This window comes from Myxocyprinus asiaticus, chromosome 1 (genome assembly GCF_019703515.2).
Source record: "Myxocyprinus asiaticus isolate MX2 ecotype Aquarium Trade chromosome 1, UBuf_Myxa_2, whole genome shotgun sequence".
Lineage (NCBI taxonomy): Eukaryota > Metazoa > Chordata > Actinopteri > Cypriniformes > Catostomidae > Myxocyprinus > Myxocyprinus asiaticus.
In genome coordinates, this window is record NC_059344.1 from 8,541,424 (window position 1) to 8,559,783 (window position 18,360).

Consider the following 18,360-nt stretch of genomic DNA (forward strand, 5'->3'; position numbering starts at 1 on the left):
TGCTCGGCCATGGAAACCCATTCCATGAAGCTCTCTACACACTGTTCTTGAGCTAATCTGAAGGCCACATGAACTTTGGAGGTCTGTAGTGATTGACTCTGCAGAAAGTTGGCGACCTCTGCGCACTATGCGCCTCAGCATCCGCTGACCCCGCTCTGTCATTTTACGTGGCCTACCACTTCGTGGCTGAGTTGCTGTCATTCCCAATCGCTTCCACTTTGTTATAATACCACTGACAGTTGACTGTGGAATATTTAGTAGCGAGGAAATTTCACGACTGGACTTGTTGCACAGGTGGCATCCTATCACAGTACCACGCTGGAATTCACTGAGCTCCTGAGAGCGGCCCATTCTTTCAGAAATGTTTGTAGAAGCAGTCTGCATGCCTAGGTGCTTCATTTTATACACCTGTGGCCATGGAAGTGATTGGAACACCTGAATTCAATTATTTGGATGGGTGAGCGAATACTTTTGGCAATATAGTGTATCTTCAGAGCTCTCATCTGTTGCTGCCTACATGCACAATCATTCCAATATAACTGACATTTTTCGTTATTTAGCTCACTGTGAACTTGTCACTACAGGGCTGCTAAAATTCAATGATCAGCTAGAAAGTTACAGAGCCTGGCAACGTTCTTTTCAGAACACCATCATAAATTTAGACCTTTAGCGAAGAAACTGACCTCCTTGTCAAGTGGCTAGGAAAAGAGCCTACAGAACATGTCAAATGAATTCGAACAGTAAATGTAAATAATCAAGACAAGGGCTGAGAATGATTTGGGCCAGGTTTGACGAGTGTTACGGTTCACCTGAGGTTATAGAGAATTCACTATTCAAATGCCTCCAGAGATTTGCCAAGCTATAAAATAAAGATTATGCAAAACTAAGAGTTGAGTGACTTGCTCATGGAGCTACAGTCAGCCAAGGTTGATGGAGACCTGCCTGGACTTGCAGTACTTGACACTGCTCAGGGTGTAAATCCTATAGTTGAAAAACTTCCTTTTTGGATTTCAAGAAAGGTGGTTATCCGTGGGCTCTGACTATAAACTGCAACACAATGTACCCTTTACCCACTTTGACTTTTTTTGCGTTTATTAGTCAACAGGCGAATTATCCAAGTTTCAGTTTTACATCTCATGTAGATGTTCCTCCCAAATCACCTCCCTGGAAGCAGCACAAACAGAAAGAGATTTCAGTCCACAAAACAGACTCCTATTGTTACTTCTAACTTAGACAATACCTTCAGCAAAGACAATGACTGTGACAAGCTGTGCCCCATACACAAAAAGACACATCCCCTTCTGGAGTCTTTCGAAAAAAGCCTCTTGAAGAATGTAAAACATTCCTAAAAGAAAATGGAATTTGCTTCAGATGCTGCATGTCTTCACTGCACATTGCAAAAAAACTGCAAATCCTATATTACTGTAAATGCACAGAATGTGACAGCGAAAAGTACAACACAGCCCTCCACCCAGAACTAATAACCATGACTAAAGAAACCAGCCCCCATTCAGAGGATGAAAGGGAGGGATACCTTGTACAGTCATCTGATATCACATCACAATGCACTCAAGTCTGTGGTGTTGATCTTACTGGCAGGGCTTGTCAAAGTCTATCTTATATGTTAGAGACAGAGCAGTTAAGCTTTATGCAATACTTGATGACTAAAAGTAACAGATCTCTGGCTTTTTTTCAAAATCTTTGGCATCCAAGGCCACAGTTCTCCATATTTTCTAAAAAGCTGTGCTGGCATTATGGAGACAGCTGGAAGACGAGCCAGTGGCTTCAAAATTGAATCCATAGATGGACAAATCAGCCTTCCTCTTCCAAAATGATTGAGTGTAATGAGATCCCCAATAACAGATCAGAGATGCCTACACTTTCTGATGCTCTCCACTATCCACAGTTAAGGGCAGTGGCTCATCACATCCCAGAACTTGAATCAGAGGCTCACATCTTACTCCTTGGATGGGATGTTCTCAGAATTCTTAAAGTGTGCAAGCTAATCATTGGCCCTCATGACTTACCATACACTCAGAAACTAGACCTGGGATGGGTCATTGTAGGCAATGTCAGTCTCAGAAAGGTACATAAACCACTCACAGTCAGCACACTTTACACAAAGACTTTGGATAAAGGACGGCCTTCACTCTTCGAAAAATGTCCGAACATCTCTCAGGTTAAGTAGCGATACAGTGATCACCTCGATCCGCATTCAAACAGAAAACTTACCCCCACACACAAATCAGACCATCTGGGCAGCACACTGTTCGAGCGGAGAAAAGACAATGATAGAATGGCTTTGTCCATTGAAGATATCCTCTTCCTGAAGATTATGGAAGAAAGGTTTACGAAAGATGGAAAAAATTACATTTAGATAGCACCACTGCCATTGAAGATCCCAAGAAGAATCTCCCTAACAACAGGACACAGCAATGAAATGGCTCTCATCCCTCCTGTGTAACTTTGAGAGGAAACCACAGGTGAGTAAACACTTAATTTCCTTTATGGAGAAGATCTTTGAGAACGGGCTTGCAGAGGTGGCTTCTCCTCTCAAGGAAGAAGAGGAACAGTGGAGCCTTCCAATCTTTGGTTTATACCATCCGAAGAAGCCTGGAAAAATCCGGATGGTATTTGATTCCAGTGCAAAATGCAAAGGTGTTTTCCTCAATGATGTGCTGTTGATGGGTATCGATCCTCAGTAATTCCTTCGTGGGTGTGCTCATTCGATTTTGTAAAGAGTTGGTTGACATAACTGCATTGCTTTCTCGTGAGAGAAGAGGACAAGAATGTTCTGAGATTTCTTTGGTTTCAAGACGATAACCTCAAAAAAGACATTGTACAGGACCATATGAAGGTCCACATCTTTGGAAATAGTCAGTCACCAGCCGTAGCCATTTATAGCCTCAGAAAATCAATCCATCAAGGAGGACAAGATCATGATCCTGAAATGCAACAGTTCGTAGAACATGATTTCTAAGTAGTGAATTATGATTTTCTACTAGAGCCCAACCGATATGGGATTTTTGAGACTGATACCGATTTTAGAGGGGGAAAATTCACCGATTCCCGATTTGGTGGACGATATAGTTAATTTTTGAGCTGGAATGAAAACAGACTTTTCTATGTGGATTGTGCACCGATTCTGCACCGATAGGACTATGCAAAGGTACTCAGAAGGCTGCTTTCTTAGACAAATATTTTTATCAAAGTATATTTTACATTATTATTATACATTGTAAACAAATTCTAGAAATGAACACTGAGAAAATAAAGAAGAAAAATACAATAAATAGCTTAAAAACATCAGTACTGTATGTTTAGTATCAGTCAGTTTCTTACCATTTAAATAAAGTATAAATTAATATTATAGCTAAATAAATATCAGTACTGTATGTTTAGTATCAGTCAGTTGCTGACCATTAAAATAAAGAACAAATTAAAATAAAATAAATAGCTAAATAAACATCAGTACTGTTTAGTATCAGTCAAATGCTGACCATTAAAATAAAGAACAAATTAAAATAAAATAAATAGCTAAATAAACATCAGTACTGTTTAGTATCAGTCAAATGTGGACTATATTAATACTGCCAGTCAATTATTGTCAGGTTGTAAAACAAGAAGCATTTACACCTGCCGAGACAAGAGATAAACAGCGGCAGCGGTGTTACACCGTATTCTGCTATACAAGTTCAGGGGAAACTTTCAACGGTGGAGAACCAGACTTTTAAATATTACATTTTATAAATGCAACGACTGGAATTGTTCGGTTGAAGGGGGTACCAAACTGTGAATCCAACACATTAGCTTCCACTCAGCTGACAAGCAATGAAAGTAGCTACGTGGTTAGCTAGTTAGCTATAAGCTCGTTGTCACAGAGAGTAAAAGATGGACCAGCATTGGATCCCACCAACTAGGTAACAACATAGCATGAAATCAACACTCAACAGACACAATCCACCACCGCACTGTTGTCTGCTGAGCTGCAAAAAGATGCTCTGATGTTTACCTTTCAATCTGCTACATTATTGACTGCACTGACAAACTATAGCTGGCTAACAGCAAACAGACATGAGTGACATGGTTGTCAGGGACAGGGTTAACGTTATATTAGTTATATTGCAAAGGGAAAATGATGGGGTCATTGTTTAATAACTTTCCAGTACATATTTCACAAACTAGTTAGCAGCTTACCGAGACCATTCCACTCTGCACCGCAGAACTCCGCCCTGTCTGCAGAGCCACCGTCAGCTCAGAGTCAGCTCTGTAAACAATCGAGTCGGAGCGCGTTCTGCTGGACAAACTACGTAATGACACCAATTCTAAAGCACTGTTTTCTGCATTATATGTTCTGAAAAAAGTTTTCATATCTGCTCATATCGGTAAAATATACGCCGATACCGATATATAGGTCGGGCACTATTTTCTACCCCTTCCCACCGTAGAACCAGCAGTGAGTTTGCTGAAGCAGACACAACACATCCTTGCCAATTCAAACATGAGACTGCATAAAATTGCCTCAGATAGGAGAGAAGTAATGGAAGCTTTCCCATCTCAAGACTACACAAGCGATTTGAAAGACATGGACCTTAGCACAGACAATCTCCCTATACAATGTAGTCTGGGTCTAAACTGGGACCTCAAAAAATGCAACTTAACAAAAGTAAACCCCTTCACACATCGAGGAGTCTTGTCAACCGTTAATAGTCTGTACAACCCTTTAGGGATCTTAGCCCTAGTGACTGTCCAAGGAAAATTTATTCTGTGAGAACTAACACTGGTGAACACTGATTGGTACTCCCCACTGCCACAGGATATAGAAGAGTCATGGGTCATGGGGCGAGATTCTCTGCAGGAACTCAGGCATCTATAAATTCCTAGGGACTATGCAAAAACCTCATCCTCAGAAGCTGCACAGGTTGGAGCTGTGTGCTGCAGTTTTAGCAGTGGAATTGGCTGACCTCATCACATCTGAGATTGACATGAATCTCGATGCCATTACCTTCTAAACAGATAGCAAGGTGGTACTGGTAAACATACATATTCAGACCAGATGCTTCTATGTGTAAATAAACAACTGAGTCTTAAGGATTAAAAGATCTAGCCAGCCTGAGCAGTGGTATTATGTACACACTGACAAACATCCAGCAGATATAGCCACAAGATTAATTCCTGCAGCACACCTTGCAAACAGTTTATGGCTTTCAGGCCCCGCATTCCTTGTGAATCCTTCAAGCTCTCCAGGGAAGGAAACCTTTGAGCTTGTAAATCCTGAGCTTGATGCGGATGTGCGCCCAGAAGTCTAAAACATGAATACTACAGTTGTGAGCAAGAAGCTAGGAACACAACGCTTCTCCAGGTTCTCTACTTGACAGTCTCTTATTCATTTAAATGGATGCCTCATTCACATTGCCAGTGTTTTCAATAAACTATCCGCTGAAGAATCTGTGAATTGCAGACACTGGCATTATTGTCCTACAGCTTGCACAGCCGAAAAGTTCTCAAAAGCTAAGAATGTGATAATCCGTTCTATACAGGAAGAGACCTATGCTACAAAGTTTTCATGCATCAGGGACAAGGAAAACAGTCCACTGACTTCCCTCAATCCATTCATTGACGAGCATGGCCCTCTGAGAGACAGAGGTCATATTACAGAAAGAAAACTGTATCAGGATGAAAAGAACCCTCTGATCATTCCCATCAAGCACCGTGTCAGGTCAGGAAGCAGACAAACTGGCTAATCCGAACGTCTACTATCTGCCTTGAGACATCACACAGGTCACATAAACTACAGCACATAGAGACTGTATCACCTAGATATCACACAGAGACTGTATCTGTTCCCCAAACTACCAAACACAAACCCCTCACTAAATAATTTAGAATTTTTTTTTAAGGTAAAACTTGAAAATAACAAACAAAATTCAAGATTAACATCATATAAAAGTAGGGCTACTAAACATTAGATCTCTTTCAACCAAAGCACTATTTGTAAATTAAATTATTACAGATCATAGTTTGGATGCTCATTGTTTGACTGAACCCTAGCTTAAACTGGATAAATATATTAGTTTAAATGAATCTACTCCCCCAGGTTATTATTATAAACATGAGCCTCATCTAAAGGGTCGAGGAGGTGGTGTTGCTGCAATTTACAGTGAAGATTTTGGTGTTATTCAGAGGACAGGATATAATTTTAAGTCTTTTGAACTAATAATGCTTAATGTGACACTATAAGATACAATAAAAAATAAAAAAAATCACTGTTGTCTTTTGCCCTTGCTACAGTATTTAGATCACCTGGGCCGTATTCTGATTTCCTTGGTGAATTTGCAAATTTTCTATCAGATCTAGTAGTTACAGTGAATAGAGCTTTAATTGTTGGTGACTTCATAGATAATGAAAATGACACATTGGGATTAGCATTTATCAATATTCTAAACTCTCTTGGAGTCCGACAAAATGTGACAGGACCAACTCATCACCATAATCATACGCTAGAGTTGATATTGATTCCATAGAAATTCTGCCGCAGAGTGATGACATCTCAGATCATTACCTCGTCTCTTGTATGCTGCGATCAGCTAATGTTACTCAATCTACACCATGCTATCGTTCAGGTAGAACTATTCATTCGACCACTAAAGATAGCTTCACTAATAATCTTCCAGATTTATCTCATATACTCAGTAAGCCAAAAAGTCTAAAATAACTTGAAGTAATATCAGAAAAAAAAAAATACAGTCTTCTTTAGCTCTCTTGATAGTGTCGCACCCCTTCAATGAAAGAAAATTAAAGAAAAAAGCCCACATCATGGTACAATGATCACACTCATGCTCTCAAGAGAGCAGCTCGGAAAATGGAGCGCAAGTGGAAGAATACAAAATTAGAGGTATTTCGTGGTGCATGGAAGGATAGTGTCTGTAGCTACAGACAGGCACTAAAAGCTGCCAGGTCAGAATATTTTAGCAAACTCATTAAAAAAATAACCACAACAATCCTAGGTGTTTATTCAGTACTATGGCTAAATTGGTTAGGAATAAAGCCTCGACTGAACCAGATATTCCGTCGCAGCACAATAGTAATCTAAATAGTAAGACTTCATGAATTTCTTTACTGATAAAACTGAAATAATCAGAAATAAAATTGGAATAGTCTGTCACAGTACCACAGAAAACAGTATCTCAAAACTTTCCTCACAAGCAACTTCAATCCTTTGCTTTCATAGGTCATGAAGAGATCCAATACCAACTAAGCTCTTAAAAGAGATATTCCCTGTAATCTTAGAACCTCTTCTTAATATTATTAACTCCTTGGTATCCTTAGGACATTTCCCAAGAAACTTTAAAATGGCAGTTATCAAACCGCTTATTAAGAAGCCACAGCGTGATCCTAGAGAACTGGCTAATTATAGACCGATTTCAAATCTCCCGTTTATGTCGAAAATACTAGAAAAGGTACTGTCCTCCCAACTATGTTCATTTCTACAGAGAAATAGTATGAACAATTTCAGTCAGGATTAAGGCCCCACCACAGTACAGAGACTGCACTTATCAGAGTTACAAATGACTTGCGCTTATCATCTGATCATGGCTGCATTTCTCTTCTAGTGCTTTTAGATCTTAGTGCTGCCTTCGACACCATAGATCACGACATTCTCTTGAATAGGCTTGAGAATTATGTTGGCATTTGTGGACTTGCATTAGCATGGTTTAGGTCCAATTTAGCAGACTGCTACCACTTTGTCTGTGTAAACGAGGAATTGTCATTGATTAGATTAGATTTGAACTAACACTGATTAGAATAACACTAGCTTATTGATCCTTTAAATTCAACAATCATCAAAGATAATTATCAATTATCAAAATCAATAGAATATTAATAAGGATTAATATCGCCGGGGCACCACCCTGGAATCAGGGATTAGTAACCAGACAGTACAACAGTCTCAATATTAGATTGTTCTCTTAAGAAAATCGACATTCAAAAGGAAACAGTGAAGGCTTGAATCCGAGCACTGACATCCCCTGCCAGCATTTGACACAGGTGTATGTAAAACAAACCAAAACACTTCTCTTTGAAATATAACAAAGTTTATTTATGCAGTAATATCAATTATCTGTACAATGATCAATAATCAATACAATGCAGTCAATAAACTTCCGACTTACAACTACAAACTACACAGTGACATGATGAAGTTGTGAAGAAGGCTCATCAGCGTTTCTTCTTCCTGAGACGGCTGAGGAAGTTTGGAATGAACCGCCACATCTTCACACGGTTCTACACCTGCACTGTAGAGAGAATCCTGACTGGCTGCATCTCCGCCTGGTACGGCAATAGCACTGCCCACAACCACTGCAAAGGGTGGTGCGAACTGCCAGACACATCATCGGAGGTGAGCTTCCCTCCCTCCAGGACATATATACAAGGCGGTGTGTGAAAAAAGCTCGGAGGATCATCAGAGACTCCAGCCACCCTAGCCATGAGCTGTTCTCACTGCTACCATCAGGCAGGTGGTATCGCAGCATCAGGACCCGCACCAGCCGACTTCATGATAGCTTCTTCCCCCAAGCAATCAGACTTTTGAACTCTTGATCTCCCACGATCAAAATACATCAGCACTGCACTTTATTACTCTTACTCTTATATCTCACACCGGACTGTCATAATTATATTATTATTATATTATATTCTCTCTTAACAACTTATTATCAACCGACAGCCTGAATGTCAATACAGTACAATACAACCTACTGTACATTCTATATATACACTTTTTTTTATTTTTTATTTTTTTATTGAATAATGTGTATCTATATTGTGTGTATTGTTTACTGTACAGTGTATGTTATTATTTGTATATTGTGTTGTGTGTAATTATGTGTATATTAGACTTTAAATTGTGTTGTGTTAATTTGATGTTTATTGTAAATTGGTATATGTCTCATCACTGTCACGACTGCTATGTTGATCGGAACTGCACCCAAGAATTTCACACACCATTCCACTTGTGTATACGGCTGTGTGACAATAAAAGTGATTTGATTTGATTTGATTAGATATGGTACCCAAAATAAGCCTATAACACATGAGAGGAAGGTAGGTGTGTGTGTGTGTGTGTGTGTGTGTGTGTGTAAGGTGTGACACACACAAATGGCGGACATGACTCTCGCGGAGAGTACGTCATGCGAGATTTCCGGCCAGAGAATATGGCCGCGAATGTGGGCGGAGAGAAACCGGTTAATGGCGTCTGCCAGTTTACTGCATGTCTCCGCTTGTACGATAACTTAGGGACAAAGCTGAACTTTATCACGAAGTTATCTACTAGCCAAAAGTGTGTGCGAGAATGTTTGTGAGGGGTCGCGCGCGCGCGTGTGTGTGTGTGTGTGTGTGTGTGTGTGTGTGTGGTTAGTACGAGAGAGAGAGAGAGAATAAAGTGGCGGCACCAAAGCCGGTTTCGCGATCGTGGGAGAGAAAGCAGCTGTTAGTTTATCACTCAGAGACGTGGTGAACAGCTCGTAAACCGTCCCGCGGTCTTTGGTTCTTTAATGGATAAACTCAGTGTGCCGGTCTCATCCGTGATGGTGGAAATACACAACAGTCCAACATGGCTGGACTACAACACAGCAGATCTCATTCGTGATAACAGTACATTACAGTAATACCTTGAGTATTATTAGCAGCAATGAGCGGACTCGGCGGTCTGTGAACTGTACAAGCAATAACCTTGATGCACAAGAATAACACACTATAACATTCTATCTCTGCCCAGACGTAAACCTCTTACTTGAATCGTATGAGGACGCAGGTAGAATGTGTGTTCATCCGTCTTTTAACTCCGACTCAGTTCCTCGAGGTTCGGGTGATGACGGGAGGCCGTTTCCTCGCTCTGTCGGCGGGCGGTACGGCTGCTGATTCTCGGCGGGCTGGCGGAGAAATCAGTGACGTCGACTTGCAGGCAAACGGATGAAGATGCGGATTGCTTGGCGGTCTCCTTCCGATCCGTTAGAGTGTTCGGTGGAACACAGAGTAATCTCAACTCGTCCAGCGAGATGGAGATTGTATGGCCACAGTTTCAAGTCGAATGTTACTTCCTTGTGCCACGAGGCTACACCTGAGAGCAGCGATGAGCTGCGTCTACACACGGTGAACAAAGTTGCTGGAAGCAATGCCCGGAAGGGTCTCAGAGTTATTTCTACTCCCGATGAAGTCATGGTTGAGGGCCGTTCTGTTGTGTGCCTCATCGAATTGGAGTTGAGAGTTCGCTCCTTTAGTGAGCAAGGCTTCATGGGATTTGTAGTCTGTTTTGGACTCCCTTTGTTTGATTTTGGCACGGTTTTTATCAGTACGATTTATGACTGTGTGTGGGCCTCAGTCAGGTTTTACGACTGTGTTAGGCCTGCCTTTGTCTTCTATCTGAATACATGAGGCCCAACAGTGTTCTAGCGCACTATGGCTGCCGCCGTATCATTCAGGTGGATGCTGCACACTGGTGGTGGTTGAGGAGATTCCCCTATACTATGTAAAGTGATTTGAGTGCCTAGAAAAGCGCTATATAAAAATTTAAGGAATTATTATTATTATTTTATCAAACATTTATCATGCTCTTAACTCTGCAAAAAAATGGAATGGCATCTACACTAATATTATTCTATTTGTTTCCATTTCTCAACCTCGGGATTCATATCCCGAGGTTACCAGAGCCGGCCAGATCCACCTCCGTACGTGTTTGGTGTCAGACTCCACTGCTATGTGTCTCTGAGTGATGATGACTAAATGCAGCCGGTGCCAGCCAGACATCACTTCAGTCTATTACGATGGACTTCAAAGGATGAACTGATGCCAACTCCAACCATAAGACATGAGATATTTCAAATGCCACTGCCTGAACCTTGGATTTAGGATAGACCTCACCGAAATGACCTGCTAGTTGAACTGCGATGCACCTCACTGATTTCTGCTGCATCACCTTGGTCTAATGATGGACTACACTCTTAAAATGGAATACATAGACTTACAATTATTTGCCAACAAAAGCCTTCATCAGCCAACTAACAAAGGACAATGCATCAATGTAAACTTCTGCAGTTAATCCAGGCTTGACTTCAAAGACATTAGACATTAATCTTAAAGTTCATACAAAAACTTTGTATAAACATTGGCCCTTAACACTTACATAGTTTACTTATTTTAAACCATGACCTGCACAGCACATAAATAACTAATATTGGCATTATATTCATGCTGGTAAGCCAGAGAGGAACTGGCCCCCACAGTGAGCCTGGTTTCTCCCAAGGTTATTTTTCTACATTAACCAACATCTTATGGAGTTTTGTGTTCCTTCCCACAATCGCCTTCGGCTTACTCACTGAGGTTCTAAATACAATTATTATTTATTTATTTATTTTTATAGACAATTTACAATCATATTTAATCAAACTACACAATGATGACTAAGACTTTATAGATATTACAGTTTTCATTTCCTGTTAATGCATGATTTTCTTTAAAGCTGCTTTGAAACGATGTGTGTTGTGAAAAGCGCTACACAACAAAAAATTACTTGACATGTTTGATCCTTACTGGTAAAACATTATCATCTACAGACCCAGCATCAAGGACGCATGTTTACAGAGGGAGCTATCCGTGCAGCCGGCTTATGGATAATTGGATGTCATTTACACTACCAACTTCTTATGAATGTGCTGTCTTTGTTTATATTGCAGGTGCTTGAAGGAATGGATTATATAACAGGATGTAGACAGTGGAATAACCAGAGAAAACCTCAGAATTAAACTGCACACGACCCAGCCTATTTGCATGTTGCACGCTTAATTTCGCCAAACAAAAAATGTGAGCTCACCGTGAAGGGAAGTCAGTCATGAAGAGCTCAGGCACCAGTTCCTGTAGGGGCACAGGCTGTTTGGGGTGGTTGGGACAGCTGATGTGCTCCTTGTCTACAGCTGCTAGCACACAGTCCTCCATGTTGAAGTAGTGTATGGTGCTGTGATTCAAGCCAGGGTGAGGCAAAGGGTCTGAGATTCTGGGCACAGAGCTACAGTACGGGCAGGGAGCATACTGCTCGATGAGTAGAGAGCCGTCACTCTCGCTGGCTGTCAGTGCTGTGGACCGGAGAAGGGTACAGATTATGTGCATGTTTAAGACAAAACATATGCACAGTGCATGGACATTCATATTTACTGCTAATAAAACAAATACAATTTATGGTTTAACAATAAGGGCTTGCTAATGCTGTGTTCATGCAAGAACCTGCATAGTTTAACGCTAAAAACAGTTCCCACATGAATGCGTGCCACTGTGAACAAGCTTTTCTCACAGTGCTCATCATGAACCTGCAAGGCAAGTTCATAATGAAAAATAACATAATTCTGGGTTGTTTCTCACCTAAACCTATCCTATGCCAACAGAAGACTAGGAATATAATGTAAGAGTCACACGAATTCTATTATGATATGTTCCTTTTTTAAGTCTTAAAATGAGGCGCTATCAACTGCCATAGTATTGCAAAGATGGAGGGCTATCTTCATTAAAACAGTTTTTGTGTTCTACATAAGAAAGTCATAAAGACTTGAAACAACATGTATATTGTAAGAGAAATTTCATTTTTTGGTGAACCACTCCTTTAAAAGAAGATTACTATAATCATCCTTGTAAAACATCCTTACAAAAACATACACACATCACCATTACTCAATGCATCTGCTGATAATCACACACCGCACTGAGCTTGTTTACACACAAACAGGTTGGTAGGCAAATATTTGTGTACCACAATGTCACATCTGAAGTTGTGTAGATGGTCTGAAGGGTTACTCTTGAATCAAACAGGTGTGTGATGATGAATCTGATATAGTTACCAGGCTTTATGTGGAGTGAACTAATGAAGTCACTCACTGGTAATTTAAAAACTACAGCATGACTCATTGGGTCTATATAAGTGTGTCTGTGTTGCACCTCTACTTTTGACTGAAAGCGTTTCAGTAGTGTCAACGAGATTGCACAGAGGGTGTATGCTATGCTTCAGTGCATCAAGGTTGATGACACCTGTGTACAACACGCAATACACTGCTGCACTTGCATAGTAATACCCTGGGGTTATTGGTTTTGGATATTTGCCAAGATATTGTCAAATTTGTCAACCTTGTTTTGTTTATTCTAAACTCATATTTGTCTTTTTTCCTGACATAAAAACCCATCATGTGACTACAGGTGTTACCCGTTGAAATGCTCCGTTGAAATGCTCATGTTACACAATATAAGCCTTGTACTGTCACACAATTTCTCTCAAACACCATTTCAACACTGCTTTTAACTGGAAAAATGACTACTGCATCTATACTAGTCATAGTTATATAATCACTATTTAATGACACTTAATTTCATGCTTACGAGCACCCGTTACCAGTGGTAACATCTTTATAACACACAGCTTTGAGTAGTTTATTGCTTAAGTAGCATATTTCAATTTAATGAATTGGTGTCCTGAATATTCACTTTTTATAAGGCAAGCATTCAAGGAATGAAAAAATATGACCAAGAATGGTAAAAGACATTCTGATTCAATTTCTTGACATAATAAGGCATATGTCTCTATGGTCCACCCACAAATCCAAGCTATAAGAGATATATAATGATATATAATTGTGAATGCCTGTGGACTTGTGTGTGATACAATATGTGTGTAACGTGTGACATTAAGTAATATTTGGAGAAGTATCCTCACCAGGAAACCACTGCTCTATGAGAGCATTAACGTGATCAGTGATGAAAGCCATTGCAGAGAAATCCCTAGTCTCGGACTGGCAGATAATCTTGATGCCCCCACTTTTCTTCTTCTTCCAGTTCAGGTCAGACGACTCTATGCTGTGGGAGAGAAACAGTGTGAGGCCTAAACCAAAGTGCTGAACACACTAGGGTTAAGAACCAAGAACCAGTTCTTATTGTTTATTTTTACTAAATGATTTTCATCATTGATGATGAAAATTATTTTCATCATCAACTAAATGATTTTCATGACATGACGCTGTGAGCTTACAGTCTGCACTGAATGTAATGAGGGAGAAAGACTCAAAATAATACACCTGCCATTTCGCTACTTTTATTGATACAAATATTGGAGAAAGGACAGGAAATGATAGGGAGAAGAGGGGTGATTTGAATCTACAAATTTTGAGTGCTGGTCGCCTATACGTCGCCCATATGAGTACCACAGGTCAATATGTTAGAGCAGATGCACTAACTGCCAGGCAGTGGTTTTACAACAAACTTGATTTTTCAAAACATACAAACATCAGTTGATAAATGTGTTGATTTGGCCAATCAACATAAATGTTAGTTAAACTGCAATACAGAAGCTTTTCGGTTGCTCTGTTCCTGTGTTCATGGTGGTCTTGGCTCAGCTGTGCATTGACCACATTGCCTGTGAAGCCTTCGTGTCGGTGCTGCTTAGTGGATCTGTTCTCTGGTTCTTTTTCCCTACCCACCTCCCTCCCTGGGTAAGTCAGCTCCCTCTTTGAATCAGTCTACAAAGTCACTCCTACTCTCACCCATGTTCTATGGCCCTGCAGCTCCCTTCCTGACTCAGCCTGCCTGGATGCCGCCTGTGGCTCGCTTCTGCCTGCTGGCTCCGTTCATATCCCGCCTTGCCAGCTTGTTTTGTCTGCCCCTCCGATTTAGCTGTCCAACAAGCTCTTCTAGTCACCCCCTTTTTCCAGCCAGTCTGTTTGTGTCCTGAACCTGCTTTTGGACTGCATTTTTGCCCTTCGGGGACACTTTGTGTTGCCATTACTTAATAAACTATTTTGTTTTGCCTCTGCACTTGAGTCCTCGATGGAGGAATACTTCTGAGAGTCAACTTTTTACTCTTCCTTTCTTTCCTTTTATTTGCATCAAAGCAAAAAGTAGCAGTTAACAATGACACAATAATTTGACAAAATTAATAGTGATAAAGTTGTGTTATTGTATCATGTTGTTTAATTATGAATATTGTGGTGTGATATAAGAGTTCATATGAATAAATTGAAATAATAAAAAAAAATTCAGAAAAATATGGAACTTTACTCATGAAACTTCTTCCTTAATAGAAAAATAGCATTTATGTATTTAAACCAGGCTGTGGAAATGGCCAGTTTGGAATTTGTGGAACTTGTGACGTCACAAGGACCAAAAACATCTGCATAATGACTGCCTCAAGAAAGACACATTTTTTGTCAATGTACCCTTGGCCCGCCCAATGGAGCTCAGTCACACAGTCAGTCACACAGTCAGTCACACAGGTGATGAGGAAAGAGGGCCTGTCATGGGAGATTCATGTGAGCAAGGCGTGAGCGGGGCGGTTGTGTTGGACGTTCACATTGGCTGTGTTTCTTCCGCGAGAATTTTTTTCTTTAATAAGGTCGTAATAAGATGAGGTTATTGCTGCTTCAAGGACAACAGCGGGAAGTCACTTGCATTTCATCTTTATCAGCACACCTGGTTGTGATTGGTTAATGTTGTCTAAACTGAACACCTATATAAAAAGAATGGCAAAAAAAAGTTTATTAATTATTTATTTTATTGAGTTTACTTGCATGCAGCCATATAAATTGTAGTGTACTATAGGTTTGGTTTGAATAATTTTAATTTGCCTTTGTGTGTTTTCAATAATCTCCTGATTATTTTAGTGTTGTACTGCACCCAGAGCCGCTGAGCTCAGCGTGAGCCACGCCTCAATAATAGGCTCAATGCCGAAACTATCCACTCACTGCCGCGTCTGGGACGTTTCACCTCGCCACTCACACTTGCAGTGTGTACGGTGTCATCTGTTAATATGGGCGGCAAAAAAAAATGCGCCGCTCATGCCAGGCGTAAGAATGTAAGAACCAGGCATAAGAATGCGTCTCATTCAGCTGCCTCCGCTGTCTGGGAAAACACATGCCGTTCTGTGTGTAAACAAACATGGAAGATGTGAGATGTCGCTCCGGTGAAGACCAGCGTCTCTGCTTTGGCATGTTGAAGCCAGCTGAAGCACTCAACATCACCATGGACTGTATTCCATTTGTGTATTCAGAACATTTCAGTGTGGATTGTATGTTTTTGGCTCATATAGAGTGGATTGCTTGTGAACCAGTTACAATATGATTCAAGCTTTGCAAAGGAACTGAAAGATGCGCCAGTTAAACACTACCGGACCGTGAGTTTAATTCATGAAGGTTTCAAATGTCATGAGTGTTTGATAGTTGCTGTGCTTGAGTGAACATTTTTATATATTCAGATGAAATATGTTGGGTATACGTTATGTGTTAACCCTAAAATGTAGTTTTATAAATTATAATGTTAAGTTTGTTCATTTTCTTTCGATTGAGTTTCAAATATGGCTGTATTTGAGGGACTGCACAAAGTTAGCCAATTAGAACAGTGGGCATTTACACTGAAGTCTTAAAGGGCCAGATAGCTTTAAACCGAGATTTTCAGACAGAGAGCAAGAGACCGGGTCGAAAAAGATCATACACCGATCAGCCACAGCATTAAAACCACCTGCCTAATATTGTGTAAGTCCCCCTCGTGCCGCCAAAACAGCGCCAACCCGCATGCTATTCTTCTCCCCACAATTGTACAGAGCGGTTATCTGAGTTACCATAGACTTTGCCAGTTCAAACCAGTCTGGCCATTCTCTGTTGACCTCTCTCATCAACAAGGCGTTTCCATCCGCAGAACTGCCCCTCACTGGATGTTTTTTTGTTTTTGGCACCATTCGGAGTAAATTCTAGAGACTGTTGTGTGTGAAAATCAAATCAAAATCAAATCCCTTTATTGTCACTCAACCACATACACAAGTGCAACAGTGGGTGAAAGTCTTGGGTGCAGTTCCAAGCAACATAGTAGTATGACAATTACAATAAACATCTGATTTACACAACACAGTTTACACATCTTGTTACACAACACAATATACACCTAATAATATACAATATACAGTATTCACAAAACAAGAAGACTGTGCACAAAAAAAAAAAAAATAATATACAATATACACAAAATAAGAAGACTGTATCTAATAAAAATACACTGTACCCCCCCAACCCCACCACCCACCATGCAATCAGTGGAAATAAATATGAAGTGTTGTGTTGACATTCAGCTGTCGGTTGATAGTCAGTTACCAGTGTGTTATTAAGTGAAGTATAAAATGTGAGTCCAGTCTGAGACTAATAAAGTGTGGTGCTGATAAAGGTATCGTGAGCGATCCAAGTTCAAAAGTCTGATTGCTTGGGGGAAGAAGCTGTCAAGAACTTGGCTGGTGTGGGTCCTGATGCTGCGATACCGCCTGCCTGATGGTAGCAGTGAGAGCAGCCCATGGCTCGGGTGGCTGGAGTCTCTGATGATCCTCTGAGCTTTTTTCACACACCGCCTGGTATAGATGTCCTGGAGGGAGGGAAGCTCACCTCTGATGATGTGTCTGGCAGTTCGCACCACCCTTTGCAGGGCTTTGCGGTTGAAAGGCGGTGCTGTTGCCGTACCAGGCGGTGACGCAGCCAGTCAGGATGCTATCTACAGTGCTGGTGTAGAACCATGTGAGGATGTGGTGGTTCATTCCAAACTTCCTCAGCTGTCTCAGAAGAAGAGGCGCTGGTGAGCCTTCTTCACAACGGCCTCAGTGTGGACCGACCATGTGAGTTCCTCAGTGATGTGGACACCGAGGATCTTGAAGCTGCTGACTCTCTCCACCGGTGCTCCGTTGATGGTGATGGGGCTGGGGCTGTGTTCTCTGTCTTTTCTCCTGAAGTCCACCACAAGCTCCTTGGTCTTACTGACATTGAGGGAGAGGTTGTGCTCCTGACACCAGCATGTCAGAGTGTGCACCTCCTCTCTGTAGGCTCCCAGGAGATTAGCAGTTACAGAAATACTCAAACCAGCCCGTCTGGCACAACAATCATCCATGCAATTACCTAATCAGCCAACTGTGTGGCAGCAGTGCAGTGGATAAAATCATGCGGGTCAGGAGCTTCAGTTAAAGTTCACATCAACCATCAGAATGGGGAAAAAATGTGATCTCAGTGATTTGAACCATGGCTTGATTGTTGATGCCAGATGGGCTGGTTTGAGTATTTCTGTGTCTGCTGATCTCCTGGGATTTTCACACACAACAGTCTCTAGAATTTACTCCGAATGGTGGCAAAAACAAAAAACATCCAGTGAGGGGCAGTTCTGTGGACGGAAATGCCTTGTTGATGAGAGAGGTCAACAGAGAATGGCCAGAATCATTCGAACTGACAAAGTCTACGGTAACTCAGATAGCCGCTCTGTACAACTGTGGTGAGAAGAATAGCATCTCAGAATGCTATTCTGAGATGC

General features: G+C 41.0%; 1 protein-coding gene and 1 long non-coding RNA gene across 5 annotated transcripts in view; one reads left to right on the forward strand and one right to left on the reverse strand.

Annotated features, from left to right (window-relative positions):
* LOC127449150 (uncharacterized) overlaps positions 1-18,360 on the forward strand; it is a 230,751-nt gene that overhangs the window by 167,364 nt on the left and 45,027 nt on the right. The gene's annotated exons all lie outside the window — the stretch shown is intronic.
* The window catches only part of lrrk1 (leucine-rich repeat kinase 1), a 238,663-nt gene that overhangs the window by 140,574 nt on the left and 79,729 nt on the right, over positions 1-18,360 (reverse strand). For all 4 annotated transcript variants that reach the window (XM_051711490.1, XM_051711481.1, XM_051711498.1 and 1 more), the window contains 2 exons: positions 13,751-13,890; positions 11,870-12,128 (listed from right to left, as the gene is read on the reverse strand). In XM_051711490.1, coding sequence (XP_051567450.1) covers positions 11,870-12,128; positions 13,751-13,890 — 399 coding nt within the window. The remainder of the gene's footprint in view (positions 1-11,869; positions 12,129-13,750; positions 13,891-18,360) is intronic.